Below are 20,375 nucleotides of genomic sequence, written 5' to 3' on the forward strand. Positions count from 1 at the left end.
TCGTCAAAAATTGTAGTTATTAGTCAGAAATTTATATCGAAATCACGCACAATGCGGTTTTGTCAATCGCTCGTCGATGGTTGTTTCTAATTTATCGAAATAAACTTACTAGGGAAGGCCCTCGACTCGGTCTGGAGTTATGGGTCGTGACCTATATCGTTGGAAAGCTGGGAAAACGCTGATTCCAAATATATATTCAGTTTTTGCCCTCGAGGCCTAGTATTCGAGAAAAACGAGGTCAAAGTTTGGACCCCTGACAAGTCATTACCTTACCGACGTGTGTAAAATATCGGCAGCCACAGGTAGTTGGCCAGCGACGAAATACGGACCATATACGCGTCCGCGCCGGACTCAAAAAGAAGTAGCTAAGGACGATATGTGTGCGTCATATACGGTCCGTTTCGAGTCCGCGCGCCGAAAAAGTTGCTCCTCTCCCTCCCACCGCCAGCCCCCTCCCTACTTTTGTTTCCCGGTTTAGATCGTCATTTAACAAGGAAGATTAGTGATAAAATTACTATTTTATTTAAAGAAAGATAAAAAGGAACATTGAAAGTAATGAAAATAAGAAGAAAACATAGCAAATTAGACATAGAAATCACAAGTTTGTCGGCCAGTCGTGTCCTTGAAATCAATCGAAATCCAATTGTCGTAGAAGCAATATTCAGTCGTTGATTTCCGTTTTTCCCTTTGTATTTCTGAAAAAAATCAATTAATTGCGGAATAAAAATATTTATTCAGTTAACTTACTTTCGAAAAAGGGTTCCTCCTCCGAACAAATACCGATGTCGTGTTTGAGAAGGAGTTCCGGCCAATTTTATCGAATTTCCTCACTGAAAAATTTATTTTGAATAGAGAATGTTGAATACTATCACAAACCTTTGAGGAAATCGAAGAATTGGTTCCATTTCAGCTATCGCCGCTGTTTCTCTTTTTGGGATCATCGGACTGACTGAAAACATACTAATTTTTCGATCATTCGCAGTTAAATGCGGGAATTTTTCACGAAAAAAATAAATTAAAATAAATTTCAATATAAAAAACATAAAGAAAGGCGAAACTTTCGAAAAATAGGGAAAGAAACGTAAAAGCTCCGTAAATGATTAAAAAATTATCATTATCCGAGAGGAGTCCGAGAGCTTCGGAAGAGCTGCTGCAAGCGGCCGCCGCGGCCAGTCCATACGGACTATTTCGCCAATCCATATACGGTCCGCGCTGAGTCCGCGCGCGGACGCCCGCCGCCCACTGCCTCCTCTTTCCCCGAAGTCCACACTGCGTCCATATACAGTCCGTAGCGGGCCATATTTTCGCCGCGGACTCTATGCGGACGGAAAATGGGACTGAATCCGCATGCGGACCACACGCCAACTACCTGTGGCGTGGCGCAGGTGGTAGGGGGGCGGTGTGGCATGAGGAAGGGTGTGGGTTCTTTCCCGGCCACGCCACACTTTTTTTGCATTTCTTGTAATGAACTTTTAAGATTCTCTGACCAGGTCTGTCCCACTTTTTCAAGATTTGGATAATGTTTTATTGATTCCTATGCGAATATAAGCCATTTGAAACAAAAAAGACGAGAAAAATTTTCCGTGTACTTCATCACTTTTCGACCATCTAATGATGGAAAATTTTTTGAAAACTTTTGGAAAAAATGTTTCAAATGGCTTATATTTTTACTTGAAAATCAATAAAACATTATCCAAATCTTGAAAAAGTGAGACAGACCTGGTCAGAGAATCTTAAAAGTTCATTACAAGAAATGCAAAAAAAAATTGGCGTGGCCGGGAAAGAACCCACACCCTTCCTGATGCCACACCGCCCCCTTACCACCTGCGCCACGCTGCCGATATTTTACACACGTCGGTAAGGTAATGACTTGTCAGGGGTCCAAACTTTGACCTCGTTTTTCTCGAATACCAGGCCTCGAGGGCAAAAACTGAATATATATTTGGAATCAGCGTTTTCCCAGCTTTCCAACGATATAGGTCACGACCCATAACTCCAGACCGAGTCGAGGGCCTTCCCTAGTTAGCTTACTTACCGATTTGTCTGAAAAAAAGACTAAGCTATCGATTAGAACTAGAAATAACCAGATTAGATTCGCCGGTTTTCAAATTTCTCCACTTTTGCTGAATACGCGCAGCAATTTTCAGTTAAAATATATTTTTACACAATATTTCGCGAAGAATTTATGTAAAACAGTTTTGCCGTAGTTCAATTTCTCAGAAATGTACAAAATATCGGAAGTTTTCGGTGAAAAACAGAAGAAATAAGCGAGAATACGGGAAAAACAATTAATTTTCAAAACTCCAGCGAAGCCGCAGTGTCTGCGTCTCTTCTCTCTAATGCGTGTCAATGGAGCGTGGTTGCATTATTTCACTAAAATTGAGTTTTGACGCGTTAAAAATTCAAAAAAAGATAACAATGGAATTGCAAGTCCATAATAATACTTGAATACTTGAACTAAAATGGCAATTTCAGCTGTGGTTTGCAAAAAATAGAATGAGTTAATGTCTTTGGGCAAAGTTTCATTCTGAAACGAATTCTCTCTCTGCTCAACCTCCACAACGTCTGTTGTCCGTTCAGTTCCATACCGCATAACGAAGCATTACAAAATTCTAAAGTATGAACAAGTTCAGATAGTCCGCTATCATAAATTAAAAATCTCCTTCATTGATTTCGAGATGAAATAAATTATTCTCGAAACATTGAAAGTCTTCTCCAAAGAAGTTTGGGTTACGGTATCTTCACACAATAAATATAATGAAATCTTCCTGACTCTCACGAAAGAAAGCTTGAAGACCAAGTGTTTTTCATGATGAGCAACAACATTTATCTGAAAACTCGCTTTGGAGTTTCAGAGGATATGGAGAATGTGTTAGAGGGTTCAAGAGAAGAAGGACATTGTCAGAAAGTAGTGACAATTAAGACGTGAAAATGTACTATTTTCGGGGACCCACGGGAGAGAATTTCAATCGGGGAAAACAACTACGGTGGTTTGGAAACTGCGCCGCAAATTTGCGTTTGTCTGTGCACACTTTCCCCGATTTTCGTTCCCCGATTAAAAGGCTCTCCACGATTTTCGTAGTGTCCCCTATTTTCGGTTTTGATTATCTCATTCCAGTTACAAACTGTCAAATTGAAAACATAGAACCAAGAATAAAAAAAACTTCCTTTTGTCTTCTACAGTAGCGGTTATAGGTGAGTATACGTCCATACTGTATCTCAGCTGAAACAACTCCGTTTTGCATAAACTTTTTTTTCAAATCGAGCTGAAGTATCCAGTAACACGGACACAAGAACAATCATGCATTTTCCCGCGGTATTCGAACGCCACTTTGTTTCCGTTCGTCTATCGCCTGCCTTTCAGCTATGTGCTACGGCCCAAAAAACCTACCATCAGCAAAACTTCCGTTACCGCTCGCGACACACGCACATTTTTATGACTTTCTGCGAGGTGCAGTCTTCGATATCCCATGAGTCGATTTTATTATACAAATGTATGAACTCATCTCCCTCAACGAGAACCTGTTTGCCTAAAGGCATACACAATTAACCCTTTCCATCTGCCAGGTATGTACTAAATCGATCATTCCACGAGAGCAGACGTAACGTCTAAACACCCCTTCATACACCATCCATCTAGTGTTTTTTAAAAGAAATAAATGCGGTTTGATGGTTTGTTATCGAACCATATTATTTATCCTGGATTTTGTATTATTGTATTTGGATTATATTTCCTTCTGGTAGGTATCTTTTACCTTAGAGAAACTGAAGATGAATGGAGTTCTATTTGTGTCCCAATATATTTCACAATACTTCTTGTATTGATTGCCATTGTCGTGAGAATTTTGTTTCGAATTTTTAAGAATTCAAAATTCTTTGAATATTCTGTTTCTGATTACAAAGAAAATCAACCGAAAATTGAAAAGTATGATAAGTGGAATCTACTGGTAGGATATTATGGACTTGCAATTATTTCAACTATTCCTCAATTTATTGTTTGGTGGGTTGAGTATGATGGTTTCGTAAGTCATTTTGAATTTTAGTATTTCCATCAAAAGACTTTTCTTTCAGGTTGTCGTTTTTTTATTTGTTCTATACTCCATTCTGGCAATAACTTTACTTTCAATTTTCATTTATCCACATATTTGGAAATACGAGTTGGATTACTCAGAAAATTTTGGACTTTTCGTAATAATTAGAATTTTTTTACAAACATTTATTACGTGGATTTTTTTGAAAGAAAGCGTAAGTTTGTCGTCAAAAATGTAAATATATTCTGAACTCATTCAATTTCAGCGTTTTATTTTATCTCATTGGTACTACAATATTTGGCTTTTTATCGCAATCAATGATATTCGTACAGTGCAAAGTGATCACGTCCAACTTCCTCCTGAGCAGAGAATTAATGAACAGGAATCTAATAAAGAAGCTTTAGTACTACCAACAGAACTTCCACGTGAACAAAGGAGAAGATACGTTATGTTGTATCCACATGGCTTGTATCAAGTTTATCAATAATATATGCTTTGTTATTATTTTTTTAAATGTATTGTTTCACTGACTTATACGCCGATTACTGTTCATGTACCTATCAATCACACTGTCCTGATGACTTTTTTGTGAATCTATACAAATAAATCAAATCTTACAAACCCTAAAGACCCATTTATCTAAACTCAGATCTCTACTCCCCTTGTAGACGATTAGCTAATTGGCACTGGCATATGACATCACTCCATCTGCCTGGCACTCAGCTGTCGGTTCTCTCTTTGTCTATTTTTTCTTCTAATCCTCACAGTGGGATGGCCTAGTTGGCAATCTGATCAGAATTTCTCTCCTGGATTGTCTTTTCGGAATTCTTTCAATTTCAAAGTTTTCTATGGAACACCAAACATATCTGGAACAATAAGGAATTAAGATGACTTGTAAAATGAGCGTAAAAAATTAAAGCAAATTGGATGACTCATATTACACATTTTAGTTATTTAGACTGGCGAGATACATAAATAAAACTCGCTGTAATCGATAACGTCAAATATTGGAACTGAATAAAAACATTCGTATCACGGGAGTTTCAGTCGCAGGAGCATTTGTTATCGGCTCGCCTGTTGCTGGAGAGTTTGTGACCGGTTCTCCAGTTACGGAGACATCTGTGATAGACCGATTTGTAGGAGGAGTAGCAGTGGTGGAGCTATTAAAAAGATACTCTCGAGAAATGGTTCTGGGGCAAAATTCCACAAAACAGAAAATCAGAAGGACAATTATAAGGAAGCGAAATATCATGTTTGAGACAACGAAAACACTTCTAACAGACTTATATTTATATCAGGAATCGAGGAAGTATATTTTTCCGGATTCGAAGAACCTGATTTTTTAGATATGTCGTGAATTTTGACAAATTCAATATGAAAAGATAGCATGGAATGTGAAGACATTTATACTATCTTCTTTTTGGGAGCACATAGCAGCGGCTTTTGAAACAAATGATACTGATAAGAGTGATCAGAAACAGACCCGAGATGAGAGGGGGGAAAGCCACATGTGTGCATACATATTCATGAGGGTAATTAACAGAAGGATAGTGCATATGTGGAATAGAGATAAAGGGAAAGAAAGAGAACCCAGATTCGGTTTGAATCTCTTAATAGGAACAGTTTTTCTGATTGTGATCTTTTGAAAGAGTCCTCAAAGTTGTTGTAGATCTCCAAAAAGTGAAAGAAAGGAAAATATATAAATCTTCGAGAAAAAGGACACAGGTCACAGACTTGCCCCTAATAAAATGATGTCTCTTTTCTGGAAACCTTCACGTGAAACCACTCGGATCTATTACACCTGGTCAACTACCCCTGACACGACATGAACTGTAAATGGCCGGGTAGCCTAGAAGATGGTTTCCAGAACTCTCTTCCCTCGAAACCATCGATACTTGATCCACTGAGTTCTACAAGAACGAATAATCAAGAGGTAAGTTGTCGGAATTTGGTGATAATGAGGCTTGAGTCAGTCTTCCAGAACTTCAATCTGTAATGGGTGCGAAGAAAAAATCGCATGCTTTGAAGCAATCGAAACCTCCGAAAAGGTCAAAACCGGCGAATAAGAAAAAACCATCAAAAGAACTAAAAGACAAAAAGAAAGGATCCGGGAACTCAAAACCTGCAAACAAAACCCGTTCGTCTTCCGCACCAAATCCGACCAGTACACGTTCTACCACTCCAACGCCGGAATCAGTCAATGCTCCTGAGAAGAAAAAGAAGCCACTAAAGCAAATTGCTCTGTTTTCCATTCTTTGTTGCATAATTATAGCATTGTCGATCGCACTCATTGTCGTGATATCACAAAATGTCCCATCGGCTCCAGCTTCTCCAACCCAAGCAACTGTGAAACCTCGAAATGTGTGTGAAACACCTGCTTGTATTACGCTGGCTCATCAGTTGGTGAGTTCAAAAGTGTTATTAGAAAACAAACAAACCAAAATTCCAGCAAAATTGGCAAAATACTTCTGTGGATCCATGTCATGATTTTTATAAGTATTCTTGTGGAAGATATAACGAGCATGTTTCATTTGAAGGCAATTCATTAAACAGGAAGAACAAGATTTTGAAAGGATTGATTGAAGGTTGAAGCTGAGTTAATTGTCGTTCTTTTCTAATACCCATTTCAGATTTCTTAATGAAAAACGTGTCTTCTACCTCGAAGTCTGAAAATTCCATGAAAATTCTGTATGCAAAATGCAAAAAAGGAGAAGTTGAGAAGCGCAAATTTTATCAACACGTTTTTCGTCATATCAATAGTGTTGGTTCTTGGTCACACTTCATGGCGATAGATAGCAGTGACGTTAACTTTAACTTAACAAGTATGTTTAAAAAGTATTTTAATTTTATTAAGCTAGAACCTTTTTAGAGTGGCTGAGTGGGCTACGACGTTTGAAAAAATCCTGGACATCACAAGCAGTCGACTTTGGGTTGTTTTTGATCAAATTTAATGAACATTCAAAAATGACGATTGAGCCAAAAACCATAATATTACCACCCGAAGGAGATATGATGATGGTAAAACGATTTCTTTCATTATTTCGTTTTATTTGTTTCGAACTATTTCAGAGAATACAAACTCTACTGTCTCATAATGGCATTAACACTGATGGCATTCTAATTAGTTCGAAAATAAATCAGTTGAAGGAATTGGAAAGAAAGGTTGGATAGAAAGGTAAATGCTTTGAATTAAAAAAAAAAAGTAATTACAGCTATATCATCTGTCAAGCCTGAATACAAAGTCTATGATTGAATACGAAAAGGCTGATCTAAAATCTCGGATTCCTGAGATTGATTTCGATGGAATAATTAAAGACATGATGAGGTCAAATGAAGGTTTTGAAGTTGTGAAAAAGAATACGTTTGTTTCAGATTCTGACATTTTTGGTGAAAAAGCAAGTCTAGCCGTTTTCCAATATTTTAACAAAGTTATTTTTTCAGCTCTCAAACCTCCTTCAGGATCCAATGAAAGTAGTTGATTTCTTGATTTATATATTCATAAATGCCGAATTTGACCGATATGAAAAATATGAGAAGGAAATGAAACAGAGGGATTGTGCACAGGTCTGAAATGTTGAAACTTAATTTCAAAATTCAAATGTTCTCAGGTTGTTATTGCCAATCTTCCTCACGCTTCGACTCGAGTTTTTGTTCGAAATTTTCTCAATAAAAAGAATCTGAAATCTGTATCAGATTTAGTAGAAAGCGAGAAGTCTAGTTTCATCGAGATGATCAAAGAATCTAAACAACTTCAGGAAAATAGCAAAAAGAAAGCGGTTGTGAAGGTGGAAAAGATGAAGAAAGTGATAGGATATCCAAAAGAATTTGAAGCTCCAGGAGCTTTGGATAATTCCTATCAGGTGAGCGCAGATATTTACATTATTTTCGGATAGATTGGACAGTAGATATTTGGAAAACGTACAATTAAAATTTTTAATATGAAATCCTGAGAATTTAGATGGAAAACTTTAATTTTTCTGGTCACCATTAATTTTCTAGCATTGTTACAGCTCAACTTATCTCCCAGCGATTCTTACAATGGAATGTTGATGAAAATAGAAAGGGATTTTACGAAGTATTATCTAGACTATGTTTCCAAAAAATCTGTTATTCATCCAGCGATCTTGATTTTGTGGGCAAATGCTGTATACTTAGACGATAACATTTTGGGTTGGTGAATCTTTACTTCATTTGAAGACAGCAGTAGTGGAAAATTGATTATTTTCAGTTATTCCGCCTCCAATAATGGATGACCCCTTTTTCGATGAATCTTATCCTGAATACGCAAAAATCGCAATCCTTGGAACCACGATAGCTCATGAAATGGGGCATGCCTTTGATAAAAGCAGGGTCGGTTATGATGAAAACGGTAAAAACGGGAGAATGCTCAGTCCGGTGGACTTAAAAAGTTTTATGAAAACTTCGAAATGTTTCCATAAACAGTACATCAATTATGACGACCCAGACTTTGGAAAGCAGGTGAGCAATCGACAATATAGTTCATTGAATTAGATAATCTATTTGTTTACAGAAAAGACCCGACACATCAATAAACGAAGTAATCTCGGATAACATTGCTGCAAAAGTCGCTTGGAAAACTTTCAAAAAACTGAATTTGTCTCAAGAGAGCAAGATCATCGGGTTCGAGGACTACGATATTGACAAACTCTTCTTTCAAATGCAGGCTTTGGTCAGGTGTAGTTTGTGAGATTATCTCAAATTCGTACTTTTTAGACATGGTGTGATTCAAGAAGCAAAGAAACCTTACAACAGCATCTGCGTAGTACACACCCTTCCAACAGTTTCAGAGTGAATGGAGTAAACTTGAACTCAAAATCTTTCGCGGACACATTTAATTGTCCTATCGGATCACCAATGAATCCGAAAAACAAATGTGAAATCATTTTTTGAGCTTTTTTTTAAAATGTGACTGTGTTATAAACTTGTTTTTTTCAAAGTTTGCTGATTAGTTTTCACCGAATATCAAATCCATGGCCCATTTCATGTTTCATCACTCATCAAACCGTTTTTTCCTGAGGATGTTTATCTTCCATCCATTCCCATTAAAGTCTTCCCTATAAAAATGATGACATCCAACAAAAAAACAAAAACCGTACTCCTATTCTCTCGAGTTCTGTTCCGCAGAAACTCTATTCAGCAGTGGTGAAAATCTGAAAGCGAAGTCTTCTGTTGGAAATACTAAAATTCACTGGACTTCTAGTCACGTGAGCTCTGGCCACTTCGGCAGCACACTTAGTGTCCATCAGACAACACCGTAGTCAAGCCAAGCAGCTGAAGGATGTTCAATGGATCGAATCATCAGTCCGTTCTATGAAAGATCGAGGACGATCTCGAATAAAAGATGGGAGGTGTAAGATATCGACTGAACTCAACGGACTGATAATTCTCACTGTCAATTTCTGCGTCTCCACGCGCACTTCTATCTCTTCCTCTTTGATCTTGTCACACCATTTGATCTTCCCCGTTTGCCTTACGCCCGCGGGCGCTAATTACTGTCACCCCCGCTCCAGAATCGAAGGCAGAGGGCAAGCTCATTCGAGGCCGATCTCCTTGATCCCTCCTCTGTTTCTTTTACTTACTCTTGTCACCCTTTTTCCCCCAGCGTCTCTTTATCTGTAAGCATGAGTTGTAGACCAATAAGTCCTTTATAAGCGCATACCGTTTAGTAGTTTAGTGCAAACAAAAGTAACGTTACTATATTTTATTCCAATTCTGGAGTTCTCCTCCCGATTACCAGTCTTGAGTCAAAACTCTTTTGTTCCAATTTTGAAACTTCTCATCCAAATCCCATGATTTCAAATCTGAATATTTTGTTTCAATTCAGAGACTCTCCTTCCAATTACCATATTATGATTTCAGCGCTTTGTCATTGATCGGCTTCCAAAATCGAATGTTCACGCTTACTGCTATTTGGCGTTTGTCCTCTTGATTCAATCAATTGGCACGTCATGCTTCGGATCCGATTTATCCGAAAAAGAATCGCTCGCGTGGTGGCTCTGGATCATCTCATTGGGATTAGTTTGTTGTTAGTAAAACTAAGTGTTTCTAGAGTCAAAATAAGTTTTCTTTTTTTCCAGCTAAATATCTCGAAGTTGTCCTCCCTCGATTTGGTCTCTGGAATGCGTCAGTGCAATTTTACTGCGTACTGATTGCTCTCTTCTCCGTCACTGCTTCCTTCCACTATATCGAGAGCTCGAAATCATTTTCCGAATTCATGAAAGAAAAAGGGACTTTTCTGACGCTCAAGGCAGTCTTTGCGACAACAAGTTCATTTTCCTGTTGACGGCAATCGTCTCGCAATATGCATTGGTATGGTTTTTGGTTCAGCGATGTCAACTGTTTAAATCTGATTTTCAGACTGATGAATCGCTCGCTTGGGAGGAAAAAGCAAAAGAAGAACAAAAAAAACAAGAGGATGCAAGAGAAAAGATCATCAGGAACAGACTTCTGATGGAAATTGAAGATGCCCAGGTAAGATACATAAATGAGCATTTTTGCATTAAAAGTTGTTGTTGTTTAGCAGACGAGCAATGCTTTTCAGGGTTCGAGCCGCCGAGCAACTCGCCGCGCAACCCGCCGAGGAACCCGCCGAGCAATTCGTCGAGCATCCGATCGAACAACCAGTGCAACCGGTCGAACAACCAGCCGAGCAAGCAGTCGAGCAACATGAGGTAGTCCAACTCCCACGACAAGATGAATCGCGTTCTTCTCAGGAAGAGATGCAACAGGGTGGTGGAATCAGGCAAAGACGTTTTGTATCTCAATAGCATTTCATAATCTTTTTCTTTTTGATCATTTTTTTGTCTGTTTTATAAGTATAATTGCTATTTTTGTCTATTTTTTTCTCAAAAATCTGACTTTGCTGGTGGTGTCAAATGAACTGTTTTATCATTTTCCCAAATTCACAGAAAAAATCTAGAAATTAATCTCTGGATGTTTCGTTTTCTTATTACTTCACTGGTTCTCCGTTATTTGAAAAGGAATCACACGAAAACAATTTTTCGGACTGAAAACGCGTTTCTCCTCAACTGTAACGTGTTTACTAATGACATGTGTTTTGCCGTTTGACACTGTTCCATCAGCCAAGTATACAAGATACACCATTCGACAAGCAACATTTGAATAATGCGGATGTCTGGTTTACTTTCATCTCACAATACCAGACGAGGCCACCTCTGCCATTGGAAAACTCCAAGATCTAAAATTCGTGAGCATTTATTCACTCACCGCGTCCTCAGTAAAATAGTTAGTCCTACAGCTCTATAACACATTAAGCTTTCAAGTATTGCGGTACAACTGGCATGAATAAGTAATCGCCCATCCACATTGTTTTAATTGGAGTCTATTCCACCTTTCCGGGCGGTATTCGTTTCCTTCAAAGAACTGCAGATGAATGGAGTTTCATCTCTCCTACATATGCCACAACACTTCTTGTATTGATTGCTATTTTCGTGAGAATTGTATTTCGAATTTTCAAGAATTCTGAGTTTTTCAAATATTCTGAGTTTGATTGCAAGGAAAATCTGCCGAAAATTGAAAAATACGATAAGAGGAATCTACTGGTAGGATACTATGGACTAGCAATCGTTTCATTTATTCCTCAATGTATTGTTTGGTGGACTGAATATGACGATCTAGTAAGTCATTTTGTATTTTAGTATTTCCAACACATGACTTCACTTTCAGGTTGTCGCTACTTTATTTGTTATATACCACATTCTGGCGATGACTTTACTTGTAATTTTCATTTATCCACATATTTGGAAATATGAATTGGATTACTCGGAAAATTTAGGACCTTTCATAGCAATCAGAATTTTTTTACAAACATTTCTTACGTGGGTTTTTTTGAAAGAAAGTGTAAGTTTGTTGTCAGAAAAGAGAACATACATTTTAAAACAATTTGATTCCAGCATTTCATCTTACCCCATTTGTACTGTAATATTTGGCTTTTTATTGCAATCAATGAAATTCGTACAGTGGAAAGTGATCACGTTCAAATTCCTCTTGAAGAGACGAATGAAGAAGAATCCAAAAAAGAAGCCGCTGTACTTCCAACAGAAATTCCACGTGAACAGAGGAGAAGATATGTTATGTTGTATCCACATGGCTTGTATCAAGTTTATCAGTAATACATTTTTCGTTGTTATTTTTTAAAGTTTATTGCTTCATCTGTAACATTACTTATATGCCGATTATTGTTCCTCTGCCTTTATCTAGAAAATGAAAACTGTGCCATGGTGACGAAAATGCGGTATAAACACATACACACACTTATTAATGATTTACTGCAAGAAACAGTCTCCAGTGTCCCATGAGGCGATTCTATTATACAAATGTATGAACTCATCTCTCTCAACGTGAACCTGCTTGCATAATGGCATACACAATTAACCCTACAACATTGTTCCATCTGCCAGTTAGCAGATGTTGACCTCTCTAAACATCCCCCTCATACACCTTCCAACTGGTGGTTTTTTAAAGAAAATAATGCGGTTTGATGGTTTGTTATCGAACCATATCGTTTATCCTGGGTTTTGTATTATTGTATTTGGATTATATTTCCTTCTGGTAGGTATCCTTTAGCTTAGAGAAACTGAAGATGAATGGAGTTCTATTTGTGTCCCCATATATGTCACAATACTTCTTGTCTTGATTGCCATTGTCGTGAGAATTTTGTTTCGAATTTTTAAGAATTCAAAATTCTTTGAATATTCTGTTTCTGATTACAAAGAAAATCAACCGAAAATTGAAAAGTACGATAAATGGAACCTACTGGTAGGATATTATGGACTTGCAATTATTTCAACTATTCCTCAATTTATTGTTTGGTAGACTGAATATGACGATCTAGTAAGTCATTTTGAATTTTAGTATTTCCAACAAAAGACTTCACTTTCAGGTTGTCGTTTTTTATTTGTTCTATACTCCAGTCTGGCGATAACTTTACTTGCAATTTTCATTTATCCACATATTTGGAAATACGAGTTGGATAACTCAGAAAATTTTGGACTTTTCGTAATAATTAGTATTTTTTTACAAACATTTATTACGTGGATCTTTTTGAAAGAAGGTGTAAGTTTGTCGTCAAAAATGTAAATATATTCTGAACTCATTCAATTTCAGCGTTTTATTTTATCTCATTGGTACTACAATATTTGGCTTTTTATCGCAATCAATGATATTCGTACAGTGCAAAGTGATCACGTCCAACTTCCTCCTGAGCAGAGAATTAATGAACGGGAATCTAATAAAGAGGCTCTAGTACTACCAACAGAAATTCCACGTGAACAAAGGAGAAGATACGTTATGTTGTATCCACATGGCTTGTATCCAGTTTATCAATAATATTTATATTTTGTAACTATGTTTTAAGTTTATCGCTTCATATTATTGTTCCGATGGCCTATCACTCGCACTGTCCTGATAATTTTCTTGTGAATCTCTCCAAATAATAAATTGAATATACCAAGCCTCCATAACCAATTTATCTAAACTCATTCTCTACTCACTCTGTAGACGGTTAATTGGCACTGGCATATGACATCACTCCATCTGTCTGGCACTCAGCTGTCGGTTCTCTTTTTGTCTATTTTTTCTTCTAATCCTCACAGTGGGATGGTCTAGTTGGCAATCTGATCAGAATTTCTATCCTGGATCGTTTTTTCGGAATCCTTTCAACTTCAATGTTTTCTGTAAAACTCCAAACATATTTGGAACAAAAGGGCATCGGGTGAGAAATGTTTGAAAATTGGATTATTCTTATCTAAAAAGAGGACCAAAATATTTTTTCCAAAAAAGAAAATCACTAACTTAAAAATCTCCGTTCACGTGAAACCTGTCCATCAGCCCTCGGTCAAATTGCCCTTCGCCAACCGACCCCCCTGGCACGACATGGCCTCTGATAAAGGGACCTCAAGACTTGAAACCAGCCACCCGAAGCGTTACGTCTTCTGGACTAAGCTCGGCTCCTGGCTCCACGATTTCCAAATCTGATCCGTCGAAAACTCCTGAGAAAAAAAAGAAGCCACTGAAACAGATTGCCCTGTTTTCAGTTCTTTGTTTCATAATTCTCGCACTAACAATCGCTCTCGTTATCGTAGGCTCAAAGGATGCCCCTGTTTCCCCAGAACCTCCTATTCCTCCTCCAACCCAGGAAACTGTGAAACCTCGAAATGTTTGTGAAACACCTGCCTGCATTACGTTGGCTTCGCAATTAGTAAGTATGTGAATAATAGAAATTAACTAATTTCAACTTTTTAGCATGATTGGCAGAATACTTCCGTAGATCCATGCCACGATTTTTACAAATATTCTTGTGGGAGATACAAGGAACACGTGGAATTTGAAGGTCCTCCAATCTATAGAAAAAACAATGATGTGAAAAGATTGGTTAAAGGTGAGGTTCAAATCCCGCTTGTTAGTTCAACGAAAGTTTGTATCTCTGTATTTCAGAATTTCTTCTGAATAATGAAAAGACGACTATAAAATCGGAAACCGCCATGAAAACATTGTACGAGAAATGTGAAACATACAGAAAAGTTAGTTTACGTTATTTTCATTACTGACAAGTCATTTACAGGACACTGATAAGAGTAAGGAGGAATTCTACAGAAAAGTTCATGAAAAACTTGAAGAAATTGATGTTACAACTGCTTTGGGAATATTGGACGAAACCAAATTGCTCAGTAAGAAGAAAAAACAAGGATTTTTTAAATATGAAGTTGTTCAGAATCACTCTTGATTGTTGCTCACCCGGAAGGAAACAAAGTGAACTTTGGACTGTTCACCCTTCGTTTTTCATACGATTCTAAAATTTATCTTGAAGCGCCCAAAATTGAGTTGGATGAGACGGATATCTTAAAAGTAAGTTTCGATAATCAACCAAAAGTGTATGTAATTTCCTGTTTATAGAATTATAATTCTGTTTATTCGGGAATTCCCGGATATCTGACCTGGATTACTGCGTTTGAGGATAAAAACATTCGCAGAGTTTTGATTTTATTTATGCAGTTGGTAAGTTGTTCATTAATATTTTTAAAAATTGCTCTCTCGCGTTTTATTATCAATAATGTAACTTTTCAGTGGAGTTCAAGACAATACCAACTTTCTGAAAAGACGTGGTTGGAGTTTGGAAGTTCAGGTGTAAACCACAAAATCCCAAAAATAAATTTTGAACTACTTCTGATAAAACTTAACGGCGGGAAATCCCTTGAGTTTGAAAATCTAAGGAAGAGGTTTCTTGTTTCGAATATTCCGATTTTTGTGAGCAAGGACAACACTGTAGGTTTTATTGATGTGAGTTTTTAAAAATCTGTCGTTTTTCCAGCTTTCAAGTTTTTCGATATCACGCACAAGACCTCACTGCTTTGCTTCAGTACTTCTTCTTGGACTCTTCTTTCAAAAAGTTTAAATATTTTTCCGGGGTTACCAAATGCCATGAGGTATTAGTAAAATATTCATACAACTGTCATCCAATTCAGCAGTTTCAGGCAGTTATGGAACTTCTTCCGCAAGAGTCTCTTCAATTTTTTGCACGCAATCGTTTCAACAAGAAAAATCTAAAAGACGTAACTGATGTAGTTGAAGCAACAAGATCAAGTTTCGTTGAGATTATTAAAGAATCGAATATTCTCAAAGAAAACAAACAACAAGCTGTTCAGAAAGTCGAGAAAATAAAAACAATGATTGGATTTTCGGAGGGAAACGAGGTATCTGGAAACAGTTCGCATTCGGTTAGTGGAATAATAAAAAAGAAGATGAACTATAATATTCTCAGCTCTTCCTTCCTTCATCGCGGGAATACTATTTCATCATGGAAGATATCGATAGAGATTATATCAAGCGTATGATCGATTTCGCTTCTCTGAAACTATCTGTACATCCGTATGCTTTGAACCCAATAGCAAGAACAGAATACTCCACACCTTCTAACTATTTATGTAAGGTCAGACTATAAGAACTTTCACAATGTCTTCATTTTCAGCTATTTCCGCACCAATCATCGACAATCCACTTTTCGATTCAACCTATCCTCAATATGCCAAAATAGCTGGAATCGGAAATATTATTGGTAGTGGAATAGGTCATGGATTTGACAGTGCCGGCAAAAGAATTAACTCAAATGGTGATCTCTGGCCAGAATGGAAAAAAGAGGAAGAAAAAAAGTACGACAACCAGACGTCGTGTCTTTCCAAACATTACAATACTTACGATAATTCTGTAACTTGGAAATTATATAAGGTTCTCCTATATTTTCAGGTTTTGAAAACTTGGTTTTTTATAGTGGATCTTTTTTTCTTTGGACGAACTCATTGCTGACAACATTGGAAGTAATATAGGATGGAGAGCTTTCAAAAAAGAGGATGTGTCCCAGGAGCCTAAAATTATTGGCTTTGAAGATTATAGTATTGAGAAATTATACTTTCAAATTGGTGCTTTGGTACTTTCATTTTTTTAAACATCATCCGAAACTCTATGTTACAGAACTGGTGCTCCCCGGTGAGCAGACGCTTCAGTTTTCGCGTCAATGGAGTTTACTCGAACATGAATTCGTTTGCGGAGACATTCAACTGTCCGGTTGGATCACGAATGAATCCGAAGAACAAGTGTAAAATTTTTTGAATTTGATGTTTTGTTTTGTAACTGTATTAAATAAACTTGTTTGGTCTTTTGTGAAATATGTTGTTTAATGTTTTCGAGTTTTTCAACATACAGTACCGTGCAGTAAGAGATGCAATTTGACATTTTTTAGATAAAAGTGACCAACTTTGAGAGTGTGTTGCAGTATTACTGATTTTCCCAGAATTAAAATTATGCACAAACCATACAGAGCAAAAGTAGAGCTTTACTTTTGTAGTTGACAACTTTTTTCTACGAGGAGTCCCTAGAGAGTTATGGCCATTTCAGGGGACAGGTCAAAAATCAGTCGATTTTGCACTAGAATAGGACGAATGGAGAGAAATTACTTAGCCGAAATGTAACATGCTAGAGAGTGTTTGTACAAAAAAGTTGTCAACTACAAATATAAAGGTCTACCTTTATTCTTCTGTATGGTGTATACGTAATTTACATTGCAAGACAATCAGTGATACCGTAACAACCTGTCAAAGTTGGTTACTTTCAACTGAAAAAAGCCTAATTGTATATCTTACTGCACGGTACTGTATTTCTGTCACAGTTTCTAATAAAGTGAAAAAGCTGGAAAAATATGTAGGTCAACTCATTCTATGCTATAAAGTCATCTCATTTCATGCTATCTTTACATATTGAATTTGCCAAAATTCACAACGTAAAACAACATATCTTTTTAAAAATCAGGTACTTTGGATCCAAAAAAAATTAACTTCCTGGATTCCTTATATAAATATACGTCTGTTAAAAACGTTGAATTGTGCCCCAGAACCATTTCTCGAGAGTATCTTTTTGATAGTTCAACTACTGCTACTCCTACTACAACTCGGCCAATCACAAGTGCTCCCGGAACAGGAGAACCGGCCATAAACGCTCCAGCAACAGGAGAGCCAGTAACAGACGAGCCAGTAACAGATGGCCCTGCAACTGAAGCTCCCGTGATATGTGAGTTTTTATTCTGTTCCGATTAACAACGAGTTCGTTTAAAGTATGTAAAACGTGTGATATTTCAACAATCGCACCAACACTGACAGACTCCGCAACTGCTTTCACTTCAAAGTGAGTAATTCAACGAACTATGAAAACATTTGAGATAACACATTCAGGGAGTTATCGGCAACTGGCAAGTGCAAAACAACTCAAGTAAAGTGTGCCAGAACTGACGATCAACTTTGCACCGATGTTAAGATGACGGTTATCCATTCATTGTATGCCCACATTAACTAGGGAAGGCCTCCAGGTGACCGTGGAGTTATCGGACGTGACCTATATAATTGGAAAGCTGAGAAAATGCTGATTCCAAATATATATTCAGTTTTTGCCCTCGAGGTCTGGTATTCAAGAAAAACAAGGTCAAAGTTCGGAAAAAATGACAAATTATTGCTGTTTTAGCACGCGAAAACTGCAAACAAAAAAATTCAAAATTTTTCGCGTGTCAGAAAGGCAATAATTAGTCATTTTTCCTAACTTTGACCTTGTTTTTCTCGAATACCAGACCTCGAGGGCAAAAACTGAATGTATATTTGGATTCAGCGTTTTCTCAGCTTTTCAGTGATATAGGTCACGTTCCATAACTCCACGGTCACCCCGAGGCCTTCCCTAGTAAGCTGAAATATTTGATATTTCAGGCTAACGGATCGCCACTAGAAGCTAGTGCAACTGCAACTGATGTGACTGCTACTGTAACCTGTGCAGAAGACGGGAAATACTCTTCAGGCACTATGTAAGCTCACTATAACTCTCTGTATCTGTATCCGAACAAAGTTTAATTTTTAGAACTGGAATCACCAAACTGACTTGCGAATTTACCGAATGTGCACCACCGAATCGTATGCCTATTAATACACCTTTCTTCAAAGGCACTTCATTTTTCAGCATGTACTCTATGCGACGTTTCCAAGATTGTGCCAACAAATATGGCAGCGGGAACTAAATTTGAGCAAAAGTTTTTATTTATCAAGGATTAATCCAATTAGATCAAATTCAGGGAAATGGCGTACCCCTGTAAGCAGGCCGAGGTAACGTGCTCACGAACCGATTCACTGCTTTGTCAAAGTATTGCACTACTGGGTAACGGTATACCATTTGCTACGGTTTCGGAATCTCGAAGTATAAATAGTGTTGTGTACTGTGGTGAGGATGCGACATACAGTTCTGGGCCAGCGTAAGATTCAACTTTTTTAATTTCGAAATTTTCAAAGCTACAGTAAGCGCATCACTCAACTCTCATGTGAATTCGATGGGTGTGAAGATCCGACGCGTAAGTTGGATGAGTTACTGTATCCAGAAGATCATAATTTTAGCATGTGATGCTTGTGATATCACGACTATTGCACCATCTTCAATCGAAGCAGGAGCAAGTTTTCAGCATCGGTGAGTCAAAAACACTCAAGTAGTTTTATGAATATTTTTTTCAGAGACGACATAGAATTAAATGGATGCCGGCAAATTTATGTGTTTTGTCAGCGGGATGACAGTAAAGTTTGCTCAACTATTAGTATCAAGGTAAAATCTTCGTTCATTTAGAGTTACTAGGGAAGGTTCCCCAGTGACCGTGGAGATATGGAACGTGGCCTATAGCATTAGAAAGCTGAGAAAACTCTGATTCCAAATATATATTCAGTTTTTGCCTTTGAGGCCTGGTATTCGAGAAAAACGAGGTCAAAGTTTGGACCGCTGACACCCCACACCAAGCAGTCGCCATTTTTTACACGTCGGTAAGGTAATGGCTTATTAGCAGTCTAAAGTTCCACCTCATTTTTCTCGAGTACTAGACCTTGTGGGCATAAACTGATTACATATTTGGAATCAGCAATTTTTCAGCTTTCTAAGCATGCAGGGCACGTCCCATATTTCCACGATCAATCGGGAGCCTTCCCTAGTTAGAAGTTGTTTAAGGCGACGGTACCTTCTGGAACGATCACGCTTAAAACTGAGTCCAGTGTAAGCATAACGCAAGCTATTGTGTTATGTAGGAACGGATTCATCACTGAGTATGGGAAAAGGTTGGCACACACTTTGAATTTGAAAAATTGAAGATTTCTGAATTACAGAGAAGCGATCTCCGCGTTGTCTTGTGAGTTTGAAGCATGTGTGTGATAATTCTTGAATGATATATAATTAATTATTTAATTCATGTTATATTGTCCTTGCATAATTGAATATTCATTTGTTACCGACTTCCTTATCACTCATAATATCTCACGTCGCTTTTTGTTTCACATCCTGATCAGTCTTTATCATCTTTCCCCGCCACATTTGATTGTCCTGTCAATAGATGATTGAATAGATAATAAAATGATGTAGATGTGAGATCAAAGAATTTTCGGAAGAAGAATTAGATCTAATCTTCAAAATCCAAAGAAAAGTTTACGTGTACTTAAAGATCAAAACTGGGAGTGAGAAACAAGATAAAAGTAGGTTTTCAGTGTTCCAGAATTTTCTAATCATCGAAAACTAGTACAAAATGTGGCAAACCGACACTGAAGGTTAATCTAACTCTAGTTTTCTAATGCCTCGTCTTATTAAAAACCAGAGCACCCGGTCACCGGTGCCTTCTTCCAAAAGCTTCCACGGTTAGCCGGTACCCCAAATGCAAGGTGAAACAGTCGAACCATCCAAAACAGGAGAATGTTAAGACCCCGAATCTTTTCAAGAATTTGAAGTTTCTGAAAAAGGATCAGTTCCCTC

The 20,375-nt window shown here is 37.5% G+C and overlaps 1 protein-coding gene across 1 annotated transcript; it reads left to right on the forward strand.

The window, feature by feature from the left end:
- Positions 1-6,026: 6,026 nt before the first annotated feature.
- On the forward strand, positions 6,027-19,784 carry GCK72_006918 (uncharacterized protein; the record flags this gene model as incomplete). Its single annotated transcript, XM_053725885.1, has 38 exons — positions 6,027-6,434; positions 6,481-6,616; positions 6,662-6,853; positions 6,901-7,049; positions 7,101-7,193; positions 7,491-7,595; positions 7,640-7,891; positions 8,042-8,201; positions 8,260-8,510; positions 8,563-8,726; positions 9,190-9,256; positions 9,912-10,077; positions 10,130-10,175; positions 10,594-10,723; positions 11,531-11,689; positions 11,739-11,912; positions 11,966-12,172; positions 13,179-13,316; positions 13,963-14,271; positions 14,316-14,486; positions 14,635-14,740; positions 14,785-14,918; positions 14,967-15,068; positions 15,536-15,787; positions 15,832-15,994; positions 16,039-16,219; positions 17,455-17,630; positions 17,675-17,744; positions 17,792-17,879; positions 18,314-18,408; positions 18,462-18,514; positions 18,561-18,630; positions 18,673-18,849; positions 18,893-18,945; positions 18,989-19,058; positions 19,103-19,190; positions 19,584-19,690; positions 19,739-19,784. The coding sequence occupies 38 exons, from the start codon at positions 6,027-6,029 to the stop codon at positions 19,782-19,784; spliced, it is 5,508 nt and encodes a 1,835-aa protein (XP_053590079.1).
- Positions 19,785-20,375: the final 591 nt, after the last annotated feature.

Source organism: Caenorhabditis remanei, chromosome II (assembly GCF_010183535.1).
Source record: "Caenorhabditis remanei strain PX506 chromosome II, whole genome shotgun sequence".
Lineage (NCBI taxonomy): Eukaryota > Metazoa > Nematoda > Chromadorea > Rhabditida > Rhabditidae > Caenorhabditis > Caenorhabditis remanei.